This window comes from Tamandua tetradactyla, chromosome 6 (assembly GCF_023851605.1).
Source record: "Tamandua tetradactyla isolate mTamTet1 chromosome 6, mTamTet1.pri, whole genome shotgun sequence".
In the NCBI taxonomy this organism is placed as follows: domain Eukaryota; kingdom Metazoa; phylum Chordata; class Mammalia; order Pilosa; family Myrmecophagidae; genus Tamandua; species Tamandua tetradactyla.
Window position 1 is genome coordinate 19,056,356 of NC_135332.1, and position 21,495 is coordinate 19,077,850.

At 38.6% G+C, this 21,495-nt stretch overlaps 1 protein-coding gene across 9 annotated transcripts in view; it reads left to right on the forward strand.

Annotated features, from left to right (window-relative positions):
• The window catches only part of NCOR1 (nuclear receptor corepressor 1), a 194,277-nt gene that overhangs the window by 99,006 nt on the left and 73,776 nt on the right, over nucleotides 1-21,495 (forward strand). For 6 of the 9 annotated variants that reach the window (XM_077163974.1, XM_077163973.1, XM_077163979.1 and 3 more), the window contains 6 exons: nucleotides 385-439; nucleotides 1,094-1,195; nucleotides 8,787-8,914; nucleotides 12,454-12,671; nucleotides 16,047-16,109; nucleotides 18,101-18,240. In XM_077163974.1, coding sequence (XP_077020089.1) covers nucleotides 385-439; nucleotides 1,094-1,195; nucleotides 8,787-8,914; nucleotides 12,454-12,671; nucleotides 16,047-16,109; nucleotides 18,101-18,240 — 706 coding nt within the window. The remainder of the gene's footprint in view (nucleotides 1-384; nucleotides 440-1,093; nucleotides 1,196-8,786; nucleotides 8,915-12,453; nucleotides 12,672-16,046; nucleotides 16,110-18,100; nucleotides 18,241-21,495) is intronic. The other 3 variants (XM_077163975.1, XM_077163977.1, XM_077163981.1) reach the window with 1 other exon arrangement.

The window sequence follows — 21,495 nt, forward strand, 5'->3', positions numbered from 1 at the left end:
GTTCCGTTTTGGCATTTGAATGGATGTTGTTGAGAATAGAAATTTCTTGTGATCTTCCCATAAATTTGTAGGAGGCAGAGCTGGGGTTACAGAATCAGATTAAGAGTGGTTCACTAACTTGGGTGGTGCCTGAATCACTGGTGGTGGGGGAGGAGGGTTAAAACCACAAATTTCCGTGCCCTTGCAGTTCTCCCACTGACCCACGGCATCAGTTCCTGCTCGCCCTTTAAAGGTCTCCAATGATTCTGCCAGTCCAATTCCTAGGATTGGCAACTAGGAATCACTGGGAATTAATCTGTATACAATGTTTCTATTCCCAAGTTTTTTCCTTTTTCCTTTTAAGTTGTTTATATATATATATAATTTTTTTTTTCTGTTTCTCAGGTTTATCCAGCATCCAAAAAACTTTGGACTAATTGCCTCCTACTTGGAAAGGAAGGTAAGAAATGTTTTACATTGAGAATGTTTATAGATTTCTGATGGATGCTTTGAAAATTTTGTGCCCTAACACACAGTAGTAGTAAATTAGAACAGAACCAATTTTTGCAAAGGTCTAGGTAGAGAAAAGATCCTCATGTGATTGATAGTGTAATATTCACAATTGCAACAGAAATCCTAAGCCCAGAAAACAAAACTAATTTTTTTGGTTAATGAAAAGTGACATGGTCTTATATTTGCCTAAAAATATAGATCATGCTTTTTGAACCTCATTAAATTTCTATTTAAAATGTCAAGAGTCTTGATTTCCCTTGGCTTTTTTTTCATAGTACCTTGGCTTTAGTGTTTTCTAGCAAAATATATAAAGAAACATTTTGAATATTTACATATATGCAGTAAGAAAGGAAAACTAGTTACTGGTTAAAAAAAAAAAGTGCTAGAGTATTTGTGATAGTTCCTGATAACTTTTATGTGCCATCCACTCAAATAATAGGTATGTCTATATTTTTAGAGTCTAGATATGACTTGAAATGTAGCCATCTGTGTTTCTCTTCTGTTCATCCTTAGAGATATCCAGAACTTTTCCCGAAAAGCATTATTGATTTTTTGACAAATATTGTCTATTGGATCCTTAAAAATGAGTTTTTTCTTATAGAGTGTTCCTGACTGTGTTTTGTATTACTACTTAACCAAGAAAAATGAAAATTATAAAGCCCTAGTAAGACGAAATTATGGAAAACGACGAGGAAGAAACCAGGTGTGTTTTATTACTGTATGGACGATGTTTCAGGGCTGATGGAAATGAGAAAATAAAATGGTAAAATAGACTTCAATGGAATAATGTTTACTTTAGAGATTGCGGTTTCTCTTAAATTAGCTAGGATGTTATGAATAGGTATATTTTAAAGTTAATATATATATTTTTAGTACGTCATCTATTTTGAATTTATTTTAAAATGTGTGATAAAATTAATAAGAAAAGTTTAATACTTTCTGTCTTTTGAGTCCTGTTAAAGTGCATTTCAGTGTTAATAATAATAAAATGTCATTAAATTTGGCACCCTTGATATGTTACCTAGTATTTCTTCTTCCTAATCCTTTTGACTGGGACGGGTTAGTTGGCCAAGGAAGAAAAAGAGTGTGTGGTGCCTGCAGTGGAGGCTGCTTCATTGCGAGACCTTGTCTGGTCTTGTTTCAGATCACCTTCATTCCAGGAGCTTAGATGTTTCAACTCTTTACTTTACCTGAAAAGGTAGTTTTTTTTTTCCAGCAGCAATATTTATTCTTTACAAATATGAAAATACTGATCTGTGGAATTAATCTTACTTCTTCGAAAATTTGCCATTCAATTTAGTAGAAAAGGTAGTTTTTAATATAATGCCATCTGTATTTGCTCTTGCCATTCAGTACTTTAAAAATGGTTTAACTTAACCGCAGCTGTTGTAGCTCATGCTTGCATTCTCGCCAGTGAGGCTGCTGTGGCAATACCTGCACCTACCCAGTGCTCTGTACTGTGCACCTGCCGGCGTGAGCTGGGACAGCTGCTGGCTGTTCGCTGGCGTTTTTAAACCTCTGCTGGTTTCCCTACTGGCCACCTCACAGTGTGGCGGGGCCTTACCCCCATCTCCTCCCGGTCGCCCAGGCCCCTGTCTGCTTATTATTCCTCGCCATAACCTTTATGTCAGTTCCAGGTCTTTGTTTCTTACAGAGCTACTACTTCACAAAGTGTCAGTACGTGTCCTTTGGAAACAGTAGTTCATGGTCAAGAAAGTTTGAGGGATGTTTCACAAAGGGTACAATGGCCAGCTGTGTGAATTGCTGCTCAGGCTGAGGAGGTCGAGCCATGCATTCTCACTGGATGAATTGGGGATAGGTGGAGAAATAGGACTCCAGTGAGTTGAAGAGGCTATAGAGGATGAAATGTCAAGATACAAGTAGATTCTCATTTGTAGGATTTGCTTATAAAGGGAAATAGAGAAATGGGGTGCTCGGGCTGATGAAGACCAAAAGGGAAGAGAAGGGACACTTACACTGATGGAGATAATGCTGCAGAAGCAAGGAGATAATTGTAGAGCTCCGTAAACATTTAGTGAGCGAAGAGGAGCAGATTGCATATGGGTAATGAGATGGGAAGCTCTGTGCTTCTAAAGGAGCCAAGGCTTTGCATCTTCTAGAGAAAATAGAATTAAGGTCCTCTCTACCTGTTAGATTATTCTAGAAAACATCTATGTTTTAAACAAGTTTCAGCTATGAACTTTTGAAAAAATAGCTTTCTTTTTCATTATAAAAAATTTCGTTTTTATCAGTTGTATATGTTAGTTTGAGTTCCTCAATCCCAGATAAAGTAAAAGGATAAATTGATATTTGTTTATGCCCTACCTTTGCTGGATTAGCTGCCTGCTGCCTATGATGAGAGAGGAGAAAGCCCTAGCAGGATGCTCTGTCTGGCTGGGAATGTCTCTGTTAGGTGGAAGCCTTTGTATTCTATCCTGAAGTTGTCTTGGACATAGTTCCACTCCTCTACATGGCATATTTGTCCTTATTAATTTCCAGCTGTGTCAGTGTTTTCTTCTCTGCATTCCTTTTCTATGTGCTAGTGCTCTGAGTACTTCCCCACCCCAGAATGCTTTTGTAGAACTGAAATTTTCCATGTCCACCCTCACATTGACCTGGCCTTAGGGGGCTGGCCCCCAAGTGGGCTCATTTTGGATTTGGTCAGCCCTTCCAGCAGTGGTATCCTGCCCACATTAGATTTTAAGGAATTACCTTCAAGATTTTTCTACAGTTTTATGTTTCTCTGATTATTGCACTAGAAATTTGGGAGAGAAGAGATTGAAATAAGGGACTTAATACCACCATCTCAGACCAAAAGGCTCTTATTTGTCTTAATTCCTCATGCACTTCACTCCATTTATTCATATCAGAACAGATGGGCAGTTTTCCAGAGACTAGGTAGTGTTGGCTAAGGGCCCCCTTATAGAAAACCGAACTATGAGAGCTGATGCCATATGTGCAGGGAGCCGCCGGGGCTTTGGAGCAGAGGAGTCCTGCTGGATTCCAGGTGCAGCAGGATCCCTCTGGCTGCCTCTGAGAGAGGCCAGGGGGTAAGGAGGCTGATGTCAGGAGGTGATTTTAACAGTCTCAGCTGGAGTGGACTAGCAGATAGTGGGGAGGCGGTGAGAACTGGTGAGTTTTTAGATATATTTTTGAAGAGAAACCAACAGGATTGGTTATTTTCTGGGTATTTATTTTTGAAAGGTAAATCCAATAGGATTTTCAGATAGATTGAGTGTCAAAGGTGAGAAAAGGGCAGTTGCTGTTTGCTGTGATAGGCCTGACTGAAGGAGGAGCAGGACATGCTACGTTCCAGATGCCTGTGAGACATCCAAGCAGAGGTGTGCACTGAGCTGGTAGACGCGTAAGTCTGCAGTGATGGGAAGAGGGCTGTATTGTCGATAAGAAATTTGCTGTATGAAAACAAAGTTCAGACTTTTTTTTATATAAGTAAATATTCTGTGTCAACTCTCTTGATTTTACCCAGGTGGAAAAAGAGATGTGACTAATTTGAAAAATCACTTTACTGCTCTGTTATCCGATCAAGCTTGAACCAGTGGGGATTATCTCACGTAATCCCACAGTAATTAGAAATTTGATAAGTAGTGACTGTTCTCAGGCGGAACAATGCAGTTTGTTGGAATAGAAACATTGCTAGGTCAAATTTACTTTGTGAGTTTGTAGGGTTCTGCTGAAGTTTATGTTTGATCTTTTCAGTTTTTATTTGATTGCATAAAATTGTATGTAGAGATTATTACCGGGAATAAATTCTAGGTCTTTTCTCTGAAGTTAGATACTGCCTAAACCATTTTTCCAGTTCGACTTGTCAGCATCCCATAAAGAGTAGTTGTAGTTCTCTAAACATTTTAGTTTGAGGCAGTGAATTAATGTTGGCAATTGGAAGCCAAAAGCCCTCTGACATGCCAGTTAGTCATTTGGCTCTGTGTATGTTTTGTTCAAAATAAAAATTCCTTCCCTTAGGAAGTATGGCATTTTCTAGGACAGACTTCTGTCTCATACATCTATCACTGTGTGGGTGGAATTCCTGTGGCACCTGCTGGTGACCAGCAGGGAAGCAGATCATTGTTTAGAAACCTGTCTTCATTTCCAAATACTTGATTACTTTTCACAGGAATTCATGCCCTTCCTTCACACTGACAGCAATTTCCTGTTGAATATCCCAGTGCGTTTTTATTCTCCAGAGGTATTTAGGAAGCGTATTCTTTTATTTATACTTAAGCAAATGTAGTCATTTTGATATGGAAGTTTTGACTAAACTTTTAGTCACTGGTTGGGAAAGAAGGTTTTGGACAAGTTAAAAACTTTGGTGTAATAGGAAAAGATGTAGACACCAAAGTGTGCATGTTACCGGATGAGGCCCTTTGCTTGATGAGCCTTGGCGGGCCCATGTGTGAGCCTAGGGCAGCAGTGTTTATCTTGCAGGGTTAGTGTGAGGACTGGTTATGCATGTAGCGTCCCCATTCTAGTGCCCAGAGTGCCTAGTCAGTGACAGCAGCGGTCATTTTTGTGTTTTTATTGCCATCACCATGGTGTGTTTCTTGATGATTGACATGGTTCACTCTTCAGAGAAGTAGTCTGAAATTCAACTGGCTTAAAGGTACTCATTATCGATATATATTTTAATACAGTAGGCATAAAATATTTTCTATGTATTTCCTTACGTACTTTTTTAAAGAAAATATCACCAAGTGGAATGGAGCAGTAGTTCACCTTTTTTTTTTTGCTTCTTGTACATTTTTAGTTAACTGTAGCTGCTTGTTCTTAAATTTGGTCACTTCGTTTCCTGGCATTTAACTAGATAAAGTAGTAATAAATCTCAGCATAAACTATTTTTTTATCTTTCTATAAAAGGACCCTGCTAAAATCAAGCCCTTCTTCATTTATCATGATGAAATATACTACTTTTTACTTTCTCATTTGAATTTAATTTTGCTTTATAATGTGCCCTTGCATTTATAGGGAGTAGCTTGTTTGACAGAAGTGTTTCATGCTATGAGAACCTCCCTAGCAGAACGAAACTTTTGTTTTTTGACTATCAAGTGAGAAGGGAAAACCTGGGCAAGGAACTCTTGGGACTGTGTCCTCTTTTCAGGGTCCTTTTAGAATGCTCTCCCTTTGAAAGCCTAGGCCAGCTCTTCTACAGCTGCCAGCCTGCCTAACGCGGTCAGGGAGCTCACCTGTAACCCCCACTTGGACCACCTGGACCGACTACTCCTCTTGCCAGATTTGCTTGCAGCAGAAGTCATTGCTACCACCTCTGTTTAAACTGGAGGTGATTCCTTTTTCTCTTTAATGGCAGTGATACCTGTTACAATAGCTTACATCACCCCAGAGTACTGGTGCCTCATGCAAAGGTTCCCAGGCTGTGGTCCCCAGGCTGTAGCAGTTTCAGGGCCTCCTTGGCGCCCTCTCCACTCACTACTGCCTAGGCAGTGTGGATTGGCTTCCAACCTCTGCATGAGAAGGTGCGATGGAGTGGCGAAAGCTGGTGCTCTGCTTTGGCGGTGGCGTACACTTCTACAGACTCTAACCACAGCAACTCTGTCACCTTCTTTGGGTCATTCTCGTACTTCCCTCAGGACTGGGAGCTGATTTTCAAAAGGGACCCTGTGCTCTTCCTCCTGTGGGTTGGTTTAAGCAGGTGCTACAGTCGCTTCTTCAGTTTTTAGAAGTAGGGAAGGGGAACTGAGTGGCTGTACCCCCAGGAGCAGGGAATATGTGGGTTTTCTTACTTTCTTTAAAGCCCAGGTTGGCACCAGAAGCAGAATTTCAGGGAGGTAAGATGACATGTATTGTTTAAGTGTGAAGGAGCCACAAGCCTCTTTCTTTACCTTCTGCTGTATTGCCACCTCCCCATCATGTCTTAGGGCTATAAACCGTTTTCTTGGTTACCCAGCTTCCATAGTATGCAAAGGGCAAGGTGTATCATTGGTATGTGCTTTAGAAGCTCAGAATGTCCGATGGTGCTGCATTTGTTCTGGGATGAGGTTATTACATTTGAAACAGGTCTTGTGACCACTGTATGAGCTAGGAAGTCATTTGGAGCTGAATAAAGCATTCCCAGTTGTGAAGAAGACCTAGTTGTGGTTAGAAAGTATAAACCTGAAGATCTTCCTGATTTCTCAATTTCTTCTAATAAGTAAAACTCTGCAAAAAGGGAAATTGGCAGTTAGCCAGGGTTAGGAAATTGGCAGTTAGCCAGGGTTAAAGAGGGTGAGTAATTCAGGTACTGAGATGATTTAGCAAGGTCAGAGTAATGGCAGATCCAGTTCTTCCTGATGGACTGGGGAAATTTGATTGACTGAAGGGAGTGGCGGTCAAGATGAGGACACAGCGCAGATTCAGCAACCAGGAGAGTGTGGGACCCACGCGGGCACAGGTGTTGTAGTTAGAAAGACTTTCTGCTTTCTCATATTGGGGTGAAGCAGTGCCACATGATGACAAGGTCCGGATTGTGATTTCATAGCTATGAGGAATCTCACTGGGGACCTGCAAGTACTTTAAGTATGGGAGGTTATGTTGATTGAGGCGTGGTTGTTAGAAAAGTCCTTTTCATGAATTTGAGATCTGATGAGTCAGGGCATATGAGCCATGAGAAAATATTCTATGTGTGACAGGGAGCAAGCATTTCTCCAAAAGAGGGAGAAAGTGGTGAGAGGTAGATGTTGAGGAATTCAGAATAGGAAATGTTTTTAAAATTGCATTTTCCTGGAGTCAGCTGGAAGTGGCAGTGGGGCAAGAAGTGATTCTTCTCCCCTCTTCCATGCCTTAGGAGACAGCGTAAGTGTAGATGGGTCCCTGCTGGGGAGGCCAGTAGACCTCTGATTTCTTAAGGAAAAAGCCAGGCTTTAGTTTTGGTGAATAGTTAAAAGACTGACTAAAAACTATTGAGAATTAAGAGGATTAAGGGAAATTTTACTTAAAGGAGGACTTCTATATTGTCTGGTGAAAGGAAAAGGTAAGAAGACAAGTACTGTTATTACAGATCAAAACTGACCATTAACCTGGATGGGAAAGAAATATTGGGATGGAGGGCAAAATCTTTTCAAAGAACCAGGATAAGAAATTTGGTTCATGCTGTCACAAACACATAGAGAGTCTAGCCACCGTCCTAGGAGCTTGGGATAATTAGAGGATGAAGATTTTGTCCTTGTCCTTGATGAGATTATAGCAAGGTGAGTCATACATGCCCTGATACCAGACACTCGGAGTTGGAGCAGGTGGGGTCACAGGACTTACCAAGAACAGCCTTACAGGAGAAGTATCATCTGGAAGAGAATCTCAGAGGATATATAGGAGTTTGCCAGGCCAAGATGGCTAGAGAGAGTGTTCCAGGCAAAGGTGTGAGGGTGGTCAAGTTCAGGTGAGACCAGAGCAGCACTGAGAACTTGGAGAAGGTAGGGTGGGGAGGAAGGAGCACGGGGAGTGGGCTGTATGTTCTAATACCAAAGTGAAGCTAAGTCTGAATTAGGTCATAGTGTCCTGGCTTCTGAATTAAACAGAAGTGATATGCAACCCAAATGTGTAAATTTAATTTTATTTGTTTTCTTTTAAAGATTAACAACTTAAACAATTGATGACATCCAAAATAAAAGGATCTCAATCTGACTACCAAAACAATCCTTTTCTTCATTATTCTCTCCCAGTCTTTGTCCGTATACATATTTAATCACTGTAATTACAGAGTAGAAATATGTGAATCCTTGACTCCTTTTCACCTTGTTATAGCCTTAGTATTTTTCTAAATTGCTTCAGTCTTATAATGACCGTTGCTGTTGGATATTCCCCCAAAAGAGTAAAAAAAAGCATAAAGATGTTTCTTGTTGTATTATCTGTAATGATAAAATTGAGACGATATTCATTGTTTGATACTAGAGGCATGGTTTGATAAATTAAGTACGTTGTTATCAAAGCTTAAGGTACAAAAACATGCTTATGTGGCAGATTAGATGTGGGGGTTGCAAAAAGAGGGGACCAACCTCAGATTTTTAAGTGGAATCTTAACATCACCATATCTTTGGTAGATCCATTACTGTGAGCATTTTGTGTATGTGTATGTGTGTGTGTTTTTGTGTCCTTTTAAGCAATAAATATAGACATTAAAAAGCACTAGAGTAAGTTTCAATACATAACAATAAATTACATTTCCAGTGATTTCTAAATTACTAAATCACTTGTTAATGTTTTTTATATAGTTTCACCATAATTCATCATTACAATTTTAGGTCCTATTTCTTTTACCTTTGAATTTTACAAATAATGGTTCATTCTAGCAGCAAATTGCCCGACCCTCACAAGAAGAGAAAGTAGAAGAAAAAGAAGAGGATAAAGCAGAAAAAACAGAAAAAAAAGAAGAGGAAAAGAAAGATGAAGAAGAAAAAGATGAGAAGGAGGACTCTAAGTGAGTTGAATGATTAGGGACATGTTAAATATTCTAATGATTATTAAATAATGAGATTGGATCTGTTGACGGTATTAAATTTTAAATTTTGTAAGAATTTTAAAAGGATCAATAGAATATATGTGTTGACCAGCTAGTAGTTATTTGATATGATTAAGGGAAATATTCCAGTAAATATAAATGTAAACTTTTGGTCTGATAAACTCACTTGGGAAATGGGATAGGCTACATTAATATATACTTACCCCTAAGATATATTGAACATAATTTAATCTTCGATTTGGAAGATTCTTAGGATCTTCTTTTGAACTTCAGAAAATGTGGATTAGATAGTATAAAAATTCTGATCAATGAAGAGTTTTCATTTATATAAAGCCTTATGATCTAGCTTTATTCATTTTACTCACATGTGAAATAGAATTGCTGGTTTATTTGGTAATGGTGTCTTCCTGGTTATAAAAGTCATTCTCATTCATTATAGAAAATTAGGGGAAAAAGAAAAATATAAAGACAGCCTGTGATTCTACCATTCAGAGACAGCTTTTGCTGAGGGCGGGGGCTCTGCCCTCCCCCCCAGACCTTCATTGAGATATAATTTATATAATTAAATTAACCATTTTAAGTATATATGTTGATGCACTTTGAGAAGTGTGTGTACAGTGTATAACTCTTGCCACAACCTTGATATAGAACATTTCTATCACCCCATAAATTTCCCTTATGCTCCTTTGTAGCCAGTGTCCCTCCCCCCACTCCAAGACTCTGGCAACCAATCTATTTGGCCATTTCTAGAATTTCTTATAGATGCAATCATAACGAGTATGTTAGCTTTTGTGCCTGGTTTGTTTTCCTCAACATACTGCTTTTGAGATCTATCCAAGTTATTGCATGTAGCTGTAGTTTGTTCCCTTTTAATATTTATTGTGTTATTTTTTTAATCCTCTTGGAAATACTTAAAGTTGACCTAGTTTTGTGGCAACTAAAGCAGCCTAGGTTGCTTCGCATGGTTTTTGAAAGAGTCACGCTGTTCTAACTTTAGGAAGAGATCCATAAAGCAATAAGTTGTTGTTTTTATTTGTTCATATTTAACGTTTATGCCCTGTGTAGTCAATTGTTCTGTTCATCTAGACTTGTCGTATCTTGGTTTTACTTTTTTTTTTTAAATCTCTAATTTATTTGACAAGAGTTAATTTATTACCAGTGTAAGCTAGGTCTTTGAGAGTATGCAAAACTGCTTAAAATATGTATGCTTCTCAGATAGTTTATGATCTTGTAAGGGGAAGCTGAGTAAGATAAAAGTACTGTTAAACCAAAAAGAAGACAACCTGAAAGTGAGAAGTGAGCAGAACCAATCAAGTATGTTGAAAGATTGGGAAAAGGTAGAGGTTACTTCTACTTCTCAAATATTCTGGAGGACTTTATGTGGAACAGTGTTTAATGTGGATGGAGTAGAGGAAACAGCATGGATGTGCCGCGCTGTGAAATGGCAGGCGGTGTTTCCATTAGCCTGCAACCAAGGGTTCCTTAAGAAGCGAAGTGAAAGGTGGTTTGGAGTTAGAATATGTAGGGCTTCATGAGAAGCTAAAATGTTAGCCTACTTTCAGGATGCTGCATGGATCTGTTTGTAAATTGGATGAATGGAGCAGTTTACCGCTAAAACTGCTGTACGAGAGTATTGACGTAGAGCAGCGTTTAAGATGGACAGATGGGAGAATAAGAGTCAGGAAGACAATCAGTAGGCTGTTGCTTAAGACCAGGATTGGGGTACAAAAGGACTGCAAAGTACAGCAGCAGTAGAAAAGGAGATATTGAATTAGTGGAAGAAGTAATTGCTGAGATGAAATTACCAAAACTTGGCCCTAGCCATGTGTAGGAGTAAAGGAAAAGGGAGAGAGCTGCAGGTGATGTCCGATCTGTGAATCTGTGTGATGTTGGGACTGTTAGTAACAAATGACTAGAGAGTGAGGCATGACACAAAGCAGAGGCCTGGGCCCTGGGGCTGTTTTGAATAAGTTGGGTTTGTACTGGTGGGAAATCCAGTTGGCTATTCCAATAAGTATTTGGGAACACGAGGCTTGATTTTCGGAGATGGGGGTGAGTCTAACAGCAGGGTTTGGCAAGTCATCCCAGCAGAACTGGTGCGAGGGGGTAGCCTCACAGAGTTGTAAGGCTGGGGGAGAGCCTTGGAAAGTCCCTGTGTTAAAGGACGAGAGTAATCAGGCCGTCCCCAAGAGAGACCAGAGCAGAAACAGTTACTAGGAAACTGCAGCATGTGAAAAGCTAACATAAAATAGACATAAAAAGAATTGTCCACAGAAAACATCCCAGCAGAAAGATTAAGGGGTGAGGATTGAGAAAAGATAATTTAATTTTGCATTTTGGAAGTTGGTGGTAGCTTTTGACAAAACATCTTTGACAGGAGGCTGAGGAGTCAAAATGTATTAGGAAAGGAATAAAGAAATGGCAGGAAAGAGATACATGGTATCTTTAGGAGTAACTTAGGACCCAACAGGAGAGAATTCTTCCTGAAGTGTTTTTTTGATTTGGGAAAAAATCTTTAAATTGGTAAGCTGCAACAGGTCTTTATTTAACAGTAGATGAAGTTAAAAAAAAATTTGCCTTAAGGAATAGTAGTTGAAACTTTGAATATTGCTACCTATCTGTTCATTTGCAAACATATATCTTGTTTTGTATATGACACCCAGGGAGATAAATAGTACAGAGAATGGTCTTCTAGTATAAAAGAGTGCTACAGCTTTTAACAGTAATTGCCATTTGTCTAGGTTTCTTATGTGCCTGGGCTAGAGTAAGTACTACATAGCCTAAGAGAGGTTCAGCCTTAACAATGGCAAACATAAGATGCTTCTAAATTCTGGGCACTGTTCTAAGCATTTTACATAAATTAGTTCCTTTAGTCCTTGCAACAACCCTATGAAATGGAAACAGGCCCATGGAGGTGTGGCAGCTTGTCCAAGGTCACACGGCTAGTAAATCACTGAGCTACGTCCAGACCCTAGCAGCCCATGGGCCGTTCTAACGGCTGGGCCGCACTGCCTGGTTTGCGCGTAATTAGGATCAGGGCTGGTTTAGAATCTTGGGCCCAGTTTCAGTTTTGTGGATTATTATTACAGAAAAGGCTTCCGTTGTGAAAGTCATCTGTCTGGCTAAGCCTCTTCTTTTCGTAGATGAGAAAAACCTCTGTGGGGCAAACCTCAGACCCCTGCTTTTAGGGCACCCCAGGGCAGGAGTCTCTGCTGCCCTAGGTTACTTCCTCATGGAGAGTTCTACTAGTAGGAAACATGTTTAAGGTTTGAATCCATTATTTATGAGAATCAGGCCTTTGGGAAGTATCTTAATTTGTGCCAAAGTTTTTAAAATTGATAAAGGACAGAATTTTTCATAAATTTTTTCAAACTGAGAGATTGAGTAATTTTATTCCATTTCTGGTTTAAAGAATTTTATGTTTTTCAAAGCTGTAACCTTCCTTGATGTATGTATACTTTAAGTCACATGAATATTTCATTTGCTTTTGTTTCCAGAGAAAATAGTAAGGAAAAGGACAAGACAGAAGGAGCAGCAGAGGAAACTGAGGAGAGAGAGCAGGCCGTGCCCCGGGGCCGCAAGACCGCCAACAGCCAGGGCCGCCGCAAGGGCCGTGTTACCAGGTCCATGACCAGTGAGGCTGCCGCTGCCAGTGCAGCTGCTGCGGCCACTGCGGAGGAGCCCCCGCCTCCCCTGCCCCCGCCACCAGAACCCGGTGAGTGGACACATCAAGGGGCAGACCACTTGGGATTTTGTCTCACAGGTGAGAGGGACTTCTAATAGTGATGGTCTTAAAGGAATTGTAACTTAGAATCAGAGTCTTTTGATAAAGAACATCAGCCACAATCTTGCTACGTGATACATGTACTTGTTTTTCTTTTTACTTAGCTATAATTCTGGTATATGTACCGCTTTGTCTTCCTATGTTTTAACTTGGCATATATCATAAATATTTTCTAATTTCTAGGTAATCTTCATTTTCTGTTTTTAACAGCTGTACAGTATGGCATTGTGTGGCTGAAGTGTGATTTATTAACCCATTCCATTACCCTATTGCTGAATAATTAGCTTGCCTCCCTCCCCTTTTAAACAAATATAGATATCACTATAATGAAAATACTCTTTATTCACACAGCATTTTCTGTTCAATTGTTTTTCATAGGAATAAATTCTTAGGTGAGAGAGTACTGGGTTTAGGACTTAAGGTGTTTCTCTTACAAACTATTGACCTGGTCACAAATTACACTCATGATGGGTATCACATCGGTGGTTCTGTGGCACCAGCCCTCACCATAACATGAAGAATGAAAACAAATGCATGTTCTGGGTATGGCGAGAATGATGAGGGGAAACTATCTGGACGAGAGGCTGGGGGCAGATCACAGTGAGCCTTGTTTGAGCTCTGCACTTGAGCTGACAAAGGCCTTAAGGTAGAGGAGTGCCATGAGTGCATCTCTGTTTCAGAAAGACAACTCTAGTGACAGTCGTGGAGGTCAGATTAGAGAGGGCCAGGGCTGGAGGCAGAGGGTCTCTAGAAGGACACCATTCTGAGTGTGGGTGTGGATTCGGGAGGTGAGAAGGGACAGGCATCACTGGGTGAGTGGTAAATGGGAGCGAGGAGTCAAACATTGGTCTGGAGATTTTGTTAATAATTTGAGTGACCGGAAGAAAGTGAAATAAAGCAGGAGCTCATTTCAGGCCTGATTTTCTCCATTTTCTACCTAAAAGTAAAAGAGGAAATTCATGACTCACCTGTATGCCTGCTAGATGCCAGGCACTGAAGGGTTCAGAGGGGCCTGTGGAGGTGGGTGAAGATGGGGTTTAGAGGGCAGGAGACGGCATGGTGCTAGGCAGAATGGAGCAGGGTTCTGTCTTCCTTTGACCAAGTGCAGAAAAGGAGGGGAGGAGGAACTTTTTTTCAGTCAACATATTATATGAACATTCTTAACTCATGAACATTCCGTACTTGGTATGCAATTAGTAGCTCACGATATAATCACATAGTTGTATATTCATCACCATTATCATTTCACAGAATATTTACATCACTCCAGAAAAAGAAATAAAAAGAAAAAACTCATGCATAGCATACCCCTTACCCCTCCCTCTCATTGACTGCTAGTATTTACCTCTACCCAATTAATTTTAACAATTGTTCCCCCTATTATTTATTTTTAATCCATATTTTTTACTCGTTTGTCCATACCGTAGACAAAAGGAGCATCAGAACAAAGTTTTCACAGTCACACAATGACTTTGCGAAAACTTTATCATTATACAGTCATCTTCAAGAAACATGTCTACTGGAACACAGCTCTATAGTTTCAGGCATTTCTCTCAGCCTCTCTAATACACCTTAAACTAAAAAGGGATATCTGTATAATGCATGAGAATAACCTCCAGGATAACCTCTCGACACTATTTGAACCGCTCAGCCACTGACACTTTATTTTGTCTCATTCCTCTCTTCCCCCTTTCAGTCAAGAAGGTTTTCTCAATCCCTTGATGCTGAATCCCAGCTCATTCTACGATTTCTATCCCACGTTGCCTGGGAGGTTTACACCCCTGGGAGTCATATCCCACATAGAGAAGGAGAGGGCCATGAGTTTGCTTGTCGTGTTGACTGAGAAATAGGCCACATCTGAGCAACAAAGGAGGTTCTCTGGGGATGACTCTTAGGCCTAATATTAAGTAGGCTTAGCCTGTCCTTTGCGGGTATATGTTTTGTATGAACAAACCCCAAGGTTGAGAGTTTGGCCTATTGATTTTGTTGTCCTCACTGCTTGCAAGAATATTAGGCCTTCTCCATATGGGGAAGTTGAATTTTCCCTCTTTTTCACCATTCCCCCAAGGGGACTTTGCTAATACTTTTTTATTCACTGTTCAAATCACCCTGGAATTTATCAGGGTCACTCTGGACAAACCTACAAAATCTCATGCCCTACTTAAGGTTCCATGTTGTTCTAGTTTGCTAGCTGCTGGAATGCAATATACCAGAAACGGAATGGCTTTTTAAAAGGAAGAATTTAATGAGTTGCTAGTTTACAGTTCTAAGGCCGAGAAAATGTCCCAATTAAAACAAGTCTATAGAAATGTCCAATCAAAGGCATCCAGGTAAAGATACCTTGGTTCAAGAAGGCCGATGAAGTTCAGGGTTTCTCTCTCATCTGGAAAGGCACATGGTGAACACGGTCAGGGTTCCTCTCTCGGCTGGAAGGGCACATGGCAAATACAGCATCATCTGCTAGTTTTCTCTCCTGGCTTCTGGTTTCATGAAGCTCCCTGGGAGGCATTTTCCTTCTTCATCTCCAAAGGTCGCTGGTTGGTGGACTCTCTGCTTCTTGGTGCTGCAGCATTCTCTGCTCTCTCTGAATCTCTCATTCTCCAAAATGTTTCCTCTTTTATAGGACTCCAATAAACCAATCAAGACCCACTCAAATGGGTGGAGACATGTCATCCCCTAATCCAGTTTAACAACTATTCTTGGCTAAATCACATCAACCAGGGAGATGATCTTATTACAGTTTCAAATATACGGTATTGAATAGAGATTATTCTACCTTTATGAAATGGGATTTATATTAAAACATGGCTTTTCTTAGGGGGCATATATCCTTTCAAACCAGCACACATGTGCTTATGGTGCTCAATTAAACTGTTCATATAAGTTATATTAGGAGATGCACTATTCAAAATATAAATTTTGTACCAAATGAACATTTTTTGTTTTAGCCTCACACATAAGTTAAAATTTTAAAATATGAATGACCATCTATTTTCAACACCTTGCAATATTGACATTCCTTTGTTCTTTGGGAAGAGGAACTTTTTAAAGAACAGCTCAAGGTATTAAACACAGCAACGTGGAGGGAACTTTAAAGAATACTGACAAAGATCATAACAACAGAAAATGTTTTTCCCTCTGGTTTGGTGTGGGAGAGGCTGATAGTTCCTGTTTACCTAGTCTGCCTTCACCAAATGCTCAAAAGAGACTCTATCAGATAACTAGTTTTAGTTGTGTGGTTGGTGCTGGATGAAGGATTAAACTTTATTTTTCTCTGCCTGATTGAGTTCCCTCTTTTTATTTCAGTTTCCACAGAGCCTGTGGAGACCTCTCGATGGACAGAAGAAGAAATGGAAGTTGCTAAAAAAGGTAATTAGACTAGTTTAGGTTCTTTGGTGGTTTTTATTTTTTAGAGTTATTAGTAATGAGTGAAATGGAACTATTTTTTATTTTTCAATTAAAAAAATAGTTCTTCCAAAAAAAGGTAAATAAATGTAGACGTAAACTACAGGCACATTTTTGTGTTTTTTTTGTTTTGTTTTGTTTTGTATGCTGTATGGTGGGGGTCACATTTCATTCTTTTGCCATGTGACTATCCCGTTATTGCAGCACCATTTGTTGTTGAATTTTTTTTTTTTTTGAGGGGGGTTAGGGAAAGTACATGGACTGGGAATTGAACCCAGGTCTGCTGCATGGCAAGTGAGAGTTCTACCACTGAACTACTCTTGTACCTCCTATTTTTGAGGGTTTTAAGATTGTCTTCTACAGTATTATTTTGAATGTCATTTTATTAGACAGCAATTAGGTACCCATTTTTCCAGAATAGTTTTGTTTATATGTATCAAAATTATTTTGGAAGGAGTTTGATATAAAATCTATATTTTTATTTAAAATTTACAGTGAACAGAATTGTAATTTCTCAATTTGTGCTTCATAAAGTCATCTGAGTGTAAACCACTAAGAAATTGCAGGTGATTTAGAGCAGCAGGTATGAGCTTTGTCACCAGACAAAGGTTGACCCCCTGCCTCTGCCTCCATCCTAGCCACGTGGCCTGGGTTTTACTCTGGAACTTAATGGGCCTGTGCTTTGCTGTTGTTGCTTATTAATGTTGTATAATTTGAAATGGAACTAAATTTCAAATAGGATAGGTAGTTGGTGGTTAATTTTGATAGAGATTATTCTCATTTGGAGGCTTAATATTTATTTATCTTGTAGGTCTAAAGAGAAATTTTTATAAATAGTTTGACCTTTCAGTGGCAGATTTCATTTTTATTTCTTATTTAAATGGTAGCTAATACATAATACATTTTAGTATCATATATAAGCCAAGCATAAATCTAGTGTAAAACATCTAGTCTTTGGATTATCTCAATTTGACTTTTATTTATCATTATTAGCAAATGTTAAATTTGAATAATTTTTCAGAAGAGTCACATTTATTCTCATCTAAACATCTAAATGTCATGGTGAAGTAAGTAGGTTAGCCTGTATCACCGAGTGATCCTTTCTTAGGCCAATAGACCTACATATAACTGTTAGTCACCATATTTGCTTATTAATAAGCAGGATTTGGAAGTGATTGTTCAATTACCATTATTAAAGTAGGTGCTTGTGTTAACCTTGAAAAACTGATGTCTTCCTATAGGTGGTTAAATTTATACTGGAAATTCCTGCTTTGGTATAAACCTCTATTAAATTTATCTATACAGCTCTTTTAGATATGAATATGTGCATTTATATATCCATATTCCTTGCATATATATTTGAGCTTGTGTGTGTGAGAGTGTATGCATATATGTATAATTTTATTAGAGAAGTGTCTTACTGCATAGGTTTTTATGAGGCATTGATTACAACCCAGGTTTTTTTTAACTGGTTACTTTTTTTTGAGGACATTGCTAGATTTTGAACTGGTTAAAGGCATATTGATTATAAATCACTTCGAATATTGATTATAAAGCATTTTATCGTGATGAGTTGTCTTGAGTTAATTATATATATTTAATTATTTATATAGTTTATTTATATGCATTTATTTTGAGTTGATTATTTATATACATTTGCCTTATTGCCATTGTATCATTATACTGTCTCCAGGAATTCTGAAGTCCTTACTCAGTTTGTGAGTGCTTCAGCTATTACCAGGTGCCTGACAGTGAGAGCCATAGCAAGGAGAAGATTGAGACCGTCCATTATGAGCATGCTTTAAATTGGGAGGGGGTGGGAGTGGAGGTACCACAATGTAAATGAGATGTATCAATAAGAACTGAACAAAATGATTAAGTTAATTTTATCCTTTCTGCTGTTTGCTTCGTCAGGTGACCAATCAATTAAAGTTTGGTCTGTTTTTTTAATATAGGCCTAGTGGAACACGGTCGTAACTGGGCAGCAATTGCCAAAATGGTGGGAACTAAAAGTGAAGCTCAGTGTAAAAATTTCTACTTTAACTATAAAAGGCGTCACAATCTTGACAACCTCCTGCAGCAGCATAAACAGAAAGTGAGTATATCAGGACTGGTGAATCTTTTACTTACTGTTTTTTATTTACAGCTTTTTGAGCATCAAAGGTTAGTTTTGAGAGAAACTTTCTTTAGTACCTGCTGTTTTTATTTACTGCATTTACCTGTAAAGGCTATGCCAATTTCTTGGCACAGGTTGAGTATTTCTATATTCACTGTAAAAACATTCCTCTATTTAATGTTTCTATATGTAGTAATGGAAATCTAATACTTTTGATTTACTGTGCTTGAATTACTATATTTAGAAATAAGCATTTTGGAGTTGAATTAAACATTTTATGTTGACATTCTCTGGATTGTGTTGAATCAGTTGAATTGATAGATTAAAAAAACAATTTTTTCAGAGAAAAAAATTCCCTGGGACAAATATTGAAAATGAGAGTATAAGAAAATTGAAAATTCTTTAAGGAAGTTCTTATGTAGTGGTTCTTAAAATCTGCAAAGTCCTTTTTGAGGCCAAAATTATTTTCTTAAAACTATTAAGACACTATTTGCTTTTTCCCACCATCTTGACTTTTGTACCGATGGTGTCAAAGCAGTGGTGGGTAAAACTGCTGGTTTCTTCTCTTGGATATGGCAGGTCCCCAAGCTTTGCTTAGTGATATTTCTTCTCCATCTCCAAGCCATATAAAAAAATGCCCGAGTCACTCAATGTCCTTGAAGAAGCGCTACAATTACTAATTTTATTAAATCTCAACCTTCAAATGCATGTCCTTTTGATACTGTGTGTGATGAAATGGGGATGTATGCCTAACGTTCTTCTACAGCAAACCAAAGTCTTCTCTCAGAGAAAAGCACTTTTGCAGTTGTTTGAGTTACAAGCTAAATCAACCGCGTTTTTCATCACTGTCATTTTTAGTTAAAAAAATGGTATGCAAGCTATGATTTTTCTTACTTGGGTATTTGGTAGATATTTTCTTGAAAATAAAAGAAGTGAACTTGTCTGTCAAAAACAAAATAACTGATAGTATTTTGTGCCATGTTTTAAAGTTTGAGCTTTCAGACAAAAATTAGAATTTTGGAAAATGTCTGTCCTTCACCACAAGCTTGCTATCTTCCCAATACTCAGACTTCTCTGATGAGAACCAATAACAGATGTGATATTTTAATATTGTATAATGAAATATATCAACATTTAGAAAATCTGAATAATGCAATGTTTTCCAAATCACCCCTTCATGTGTCACAGTGGCTGTTGTGTATGGAAAAAAGAGTCATTTGAAGTACAAGGTAGGTGAAGTGGTGTGAGTGTCACAGAGCACAACAGGTCTATCAACAGAGTTTTAGATCCCACATTTCAGAAGCACCCACCTGTCTAGTTTTGGTGTAATATCAAAGAAGGATATTCGCAATTGGGGAAAAATTACCCTTTTCCCAGTTACATTTTTGTGTAAGGCCAAATTTTTTTCCATATACTTCAACCAGAACAACGTATCTCCACAGATTAGATTAAATGTAAACATTTGAGAACCTACTTTTTCTCTTTAGCCAGGCATTAAAGAGAATTTAAAACAATGCCACTTTTTCACTAAATTTTTAGTTATGGAAATACTTAGGTTTTTAATTTAAAATGTCCCTTATGTTACCATGTAATGGATATATTATTATTTTTAAATGAGTGAAGAAATGTTTTAAGTTTTTGGTTTTAATTTTGAGCCCAGTTAATGTCAGTAGAGGCAAACAACCCTCATAAACAAAAGCCCTTTTGGGGTCTTTAAAATATATATATATATATATTTATCTTTTTTTGTGTGTGAAATAGAACATATACAAAAAAAGCAATAAATTTCCAAGTATGTTTTAACAGATAATTATAGAACAGATTATTAAAGTTTGGTGTGGGTTACAGGTCCACAATTTTTCAGTTTTTCTTCTAGCTCCTCTAAGATACTGGAGACCAAAAGGAGTAGCAATATAATGATTCAGCACTCATACTCATTTGTTAAACCTGGCCTTCTGTGTATAACCCTGCCATCACCTATAATCTTTCTCCTACTCTTTAGGGGTATTTGGGTTATGCCCATTCTAACTTTTTTTTGTTGGAAGGGGCTGTCAATAATTTGGGATAGGGGGATGGAAGTGGTTGATGTTCTTGGAGAGGCTAGCCCCTCTGCATTTCAGGACTTATCTGGTTCACGGACCCATCTGGAGGGTGTAGGTTTCTAGAAAGTTACCCCAGTGCATGGAACCTTTGTAGAATCTTATATAATGCTCTGGGCATTCTTTAGGATTGGCAGGAATGGTTTTGGTTGGGGTTTGGCAAGTTGTGTTAGGTAGCAATGTCTAATTGGAGCTTGCCTAAGAGTGTCCTCCAGAGTAGCCTCTTGACTCTATTTGAACTCTCTCAGTCACTGATGCCTTATTTTTACACTTCCTTTCCCCCTTTTGGTCAGGATGGAATTGTTGATCCCACTGTGCCAAGGCCAGACTCACCCCTGGGAGTCAACTCCCATGCTGCCAGGGAGACTTTTATCCCTGGATGTCATGTACCACATAGTGGGGAGGCAGTGGTTTCACTTGCAGAGTTGGGCTTAGAGAGAAGGAGGACACATCTGAGCAACAGAAGAGGTCCTCGGCTTACCTAGAGGGTCCTCTTTCATTCTTTTGGGGTATTCATATCTAGTTCTCCCATGCCCATTTATTGAAAGATTGTTTTGTCCCAGTTCAGTGGATTTGGGGGCCTTGTTAAAGATCGGTTTACTATAGATTTGGTGGTCTGTTTCTGCACTCTCAATTTGATTCCATTGGACAATACTCTCTTTGTGATATATGCGTACAGACCATGCTGTATTGACCACTGTGGCTTTATAATAAGTTTTAAAATCGGGCAGTGTTAATCCTCCCACTTCATTCTTTTTTAGGTTGTTTTTAGCTATTCAGAGTCTCTTTCCCTTCCAGATGAACTTGCTAAGTAGCTTTTCCAAGTCTTCAAAGTAGGTTTTTGGAGGTTTGATTGATAGTGCATTGAATCTGTAGATCAGTGTGGGTAGAATTGACACCTTAACTACATTTAACCTTCTTATCCATGAGCGTGGAACATGTTTCCACTAAGTTAGGTTTTCTTTGATTTCTTGTAGCAATGTTATGTAGTTCTCTGTGTACGTGTCCTTTACTTGATTCTTTTAGTTGTTATTTTGAATGGAAATTTTTCTTAATTGACTACTCGGTTAGGTCATTGCTCATATATAGAAACATTACTGAATTTTGGGGGGTGCATGGTCCGGGAATCAAACCC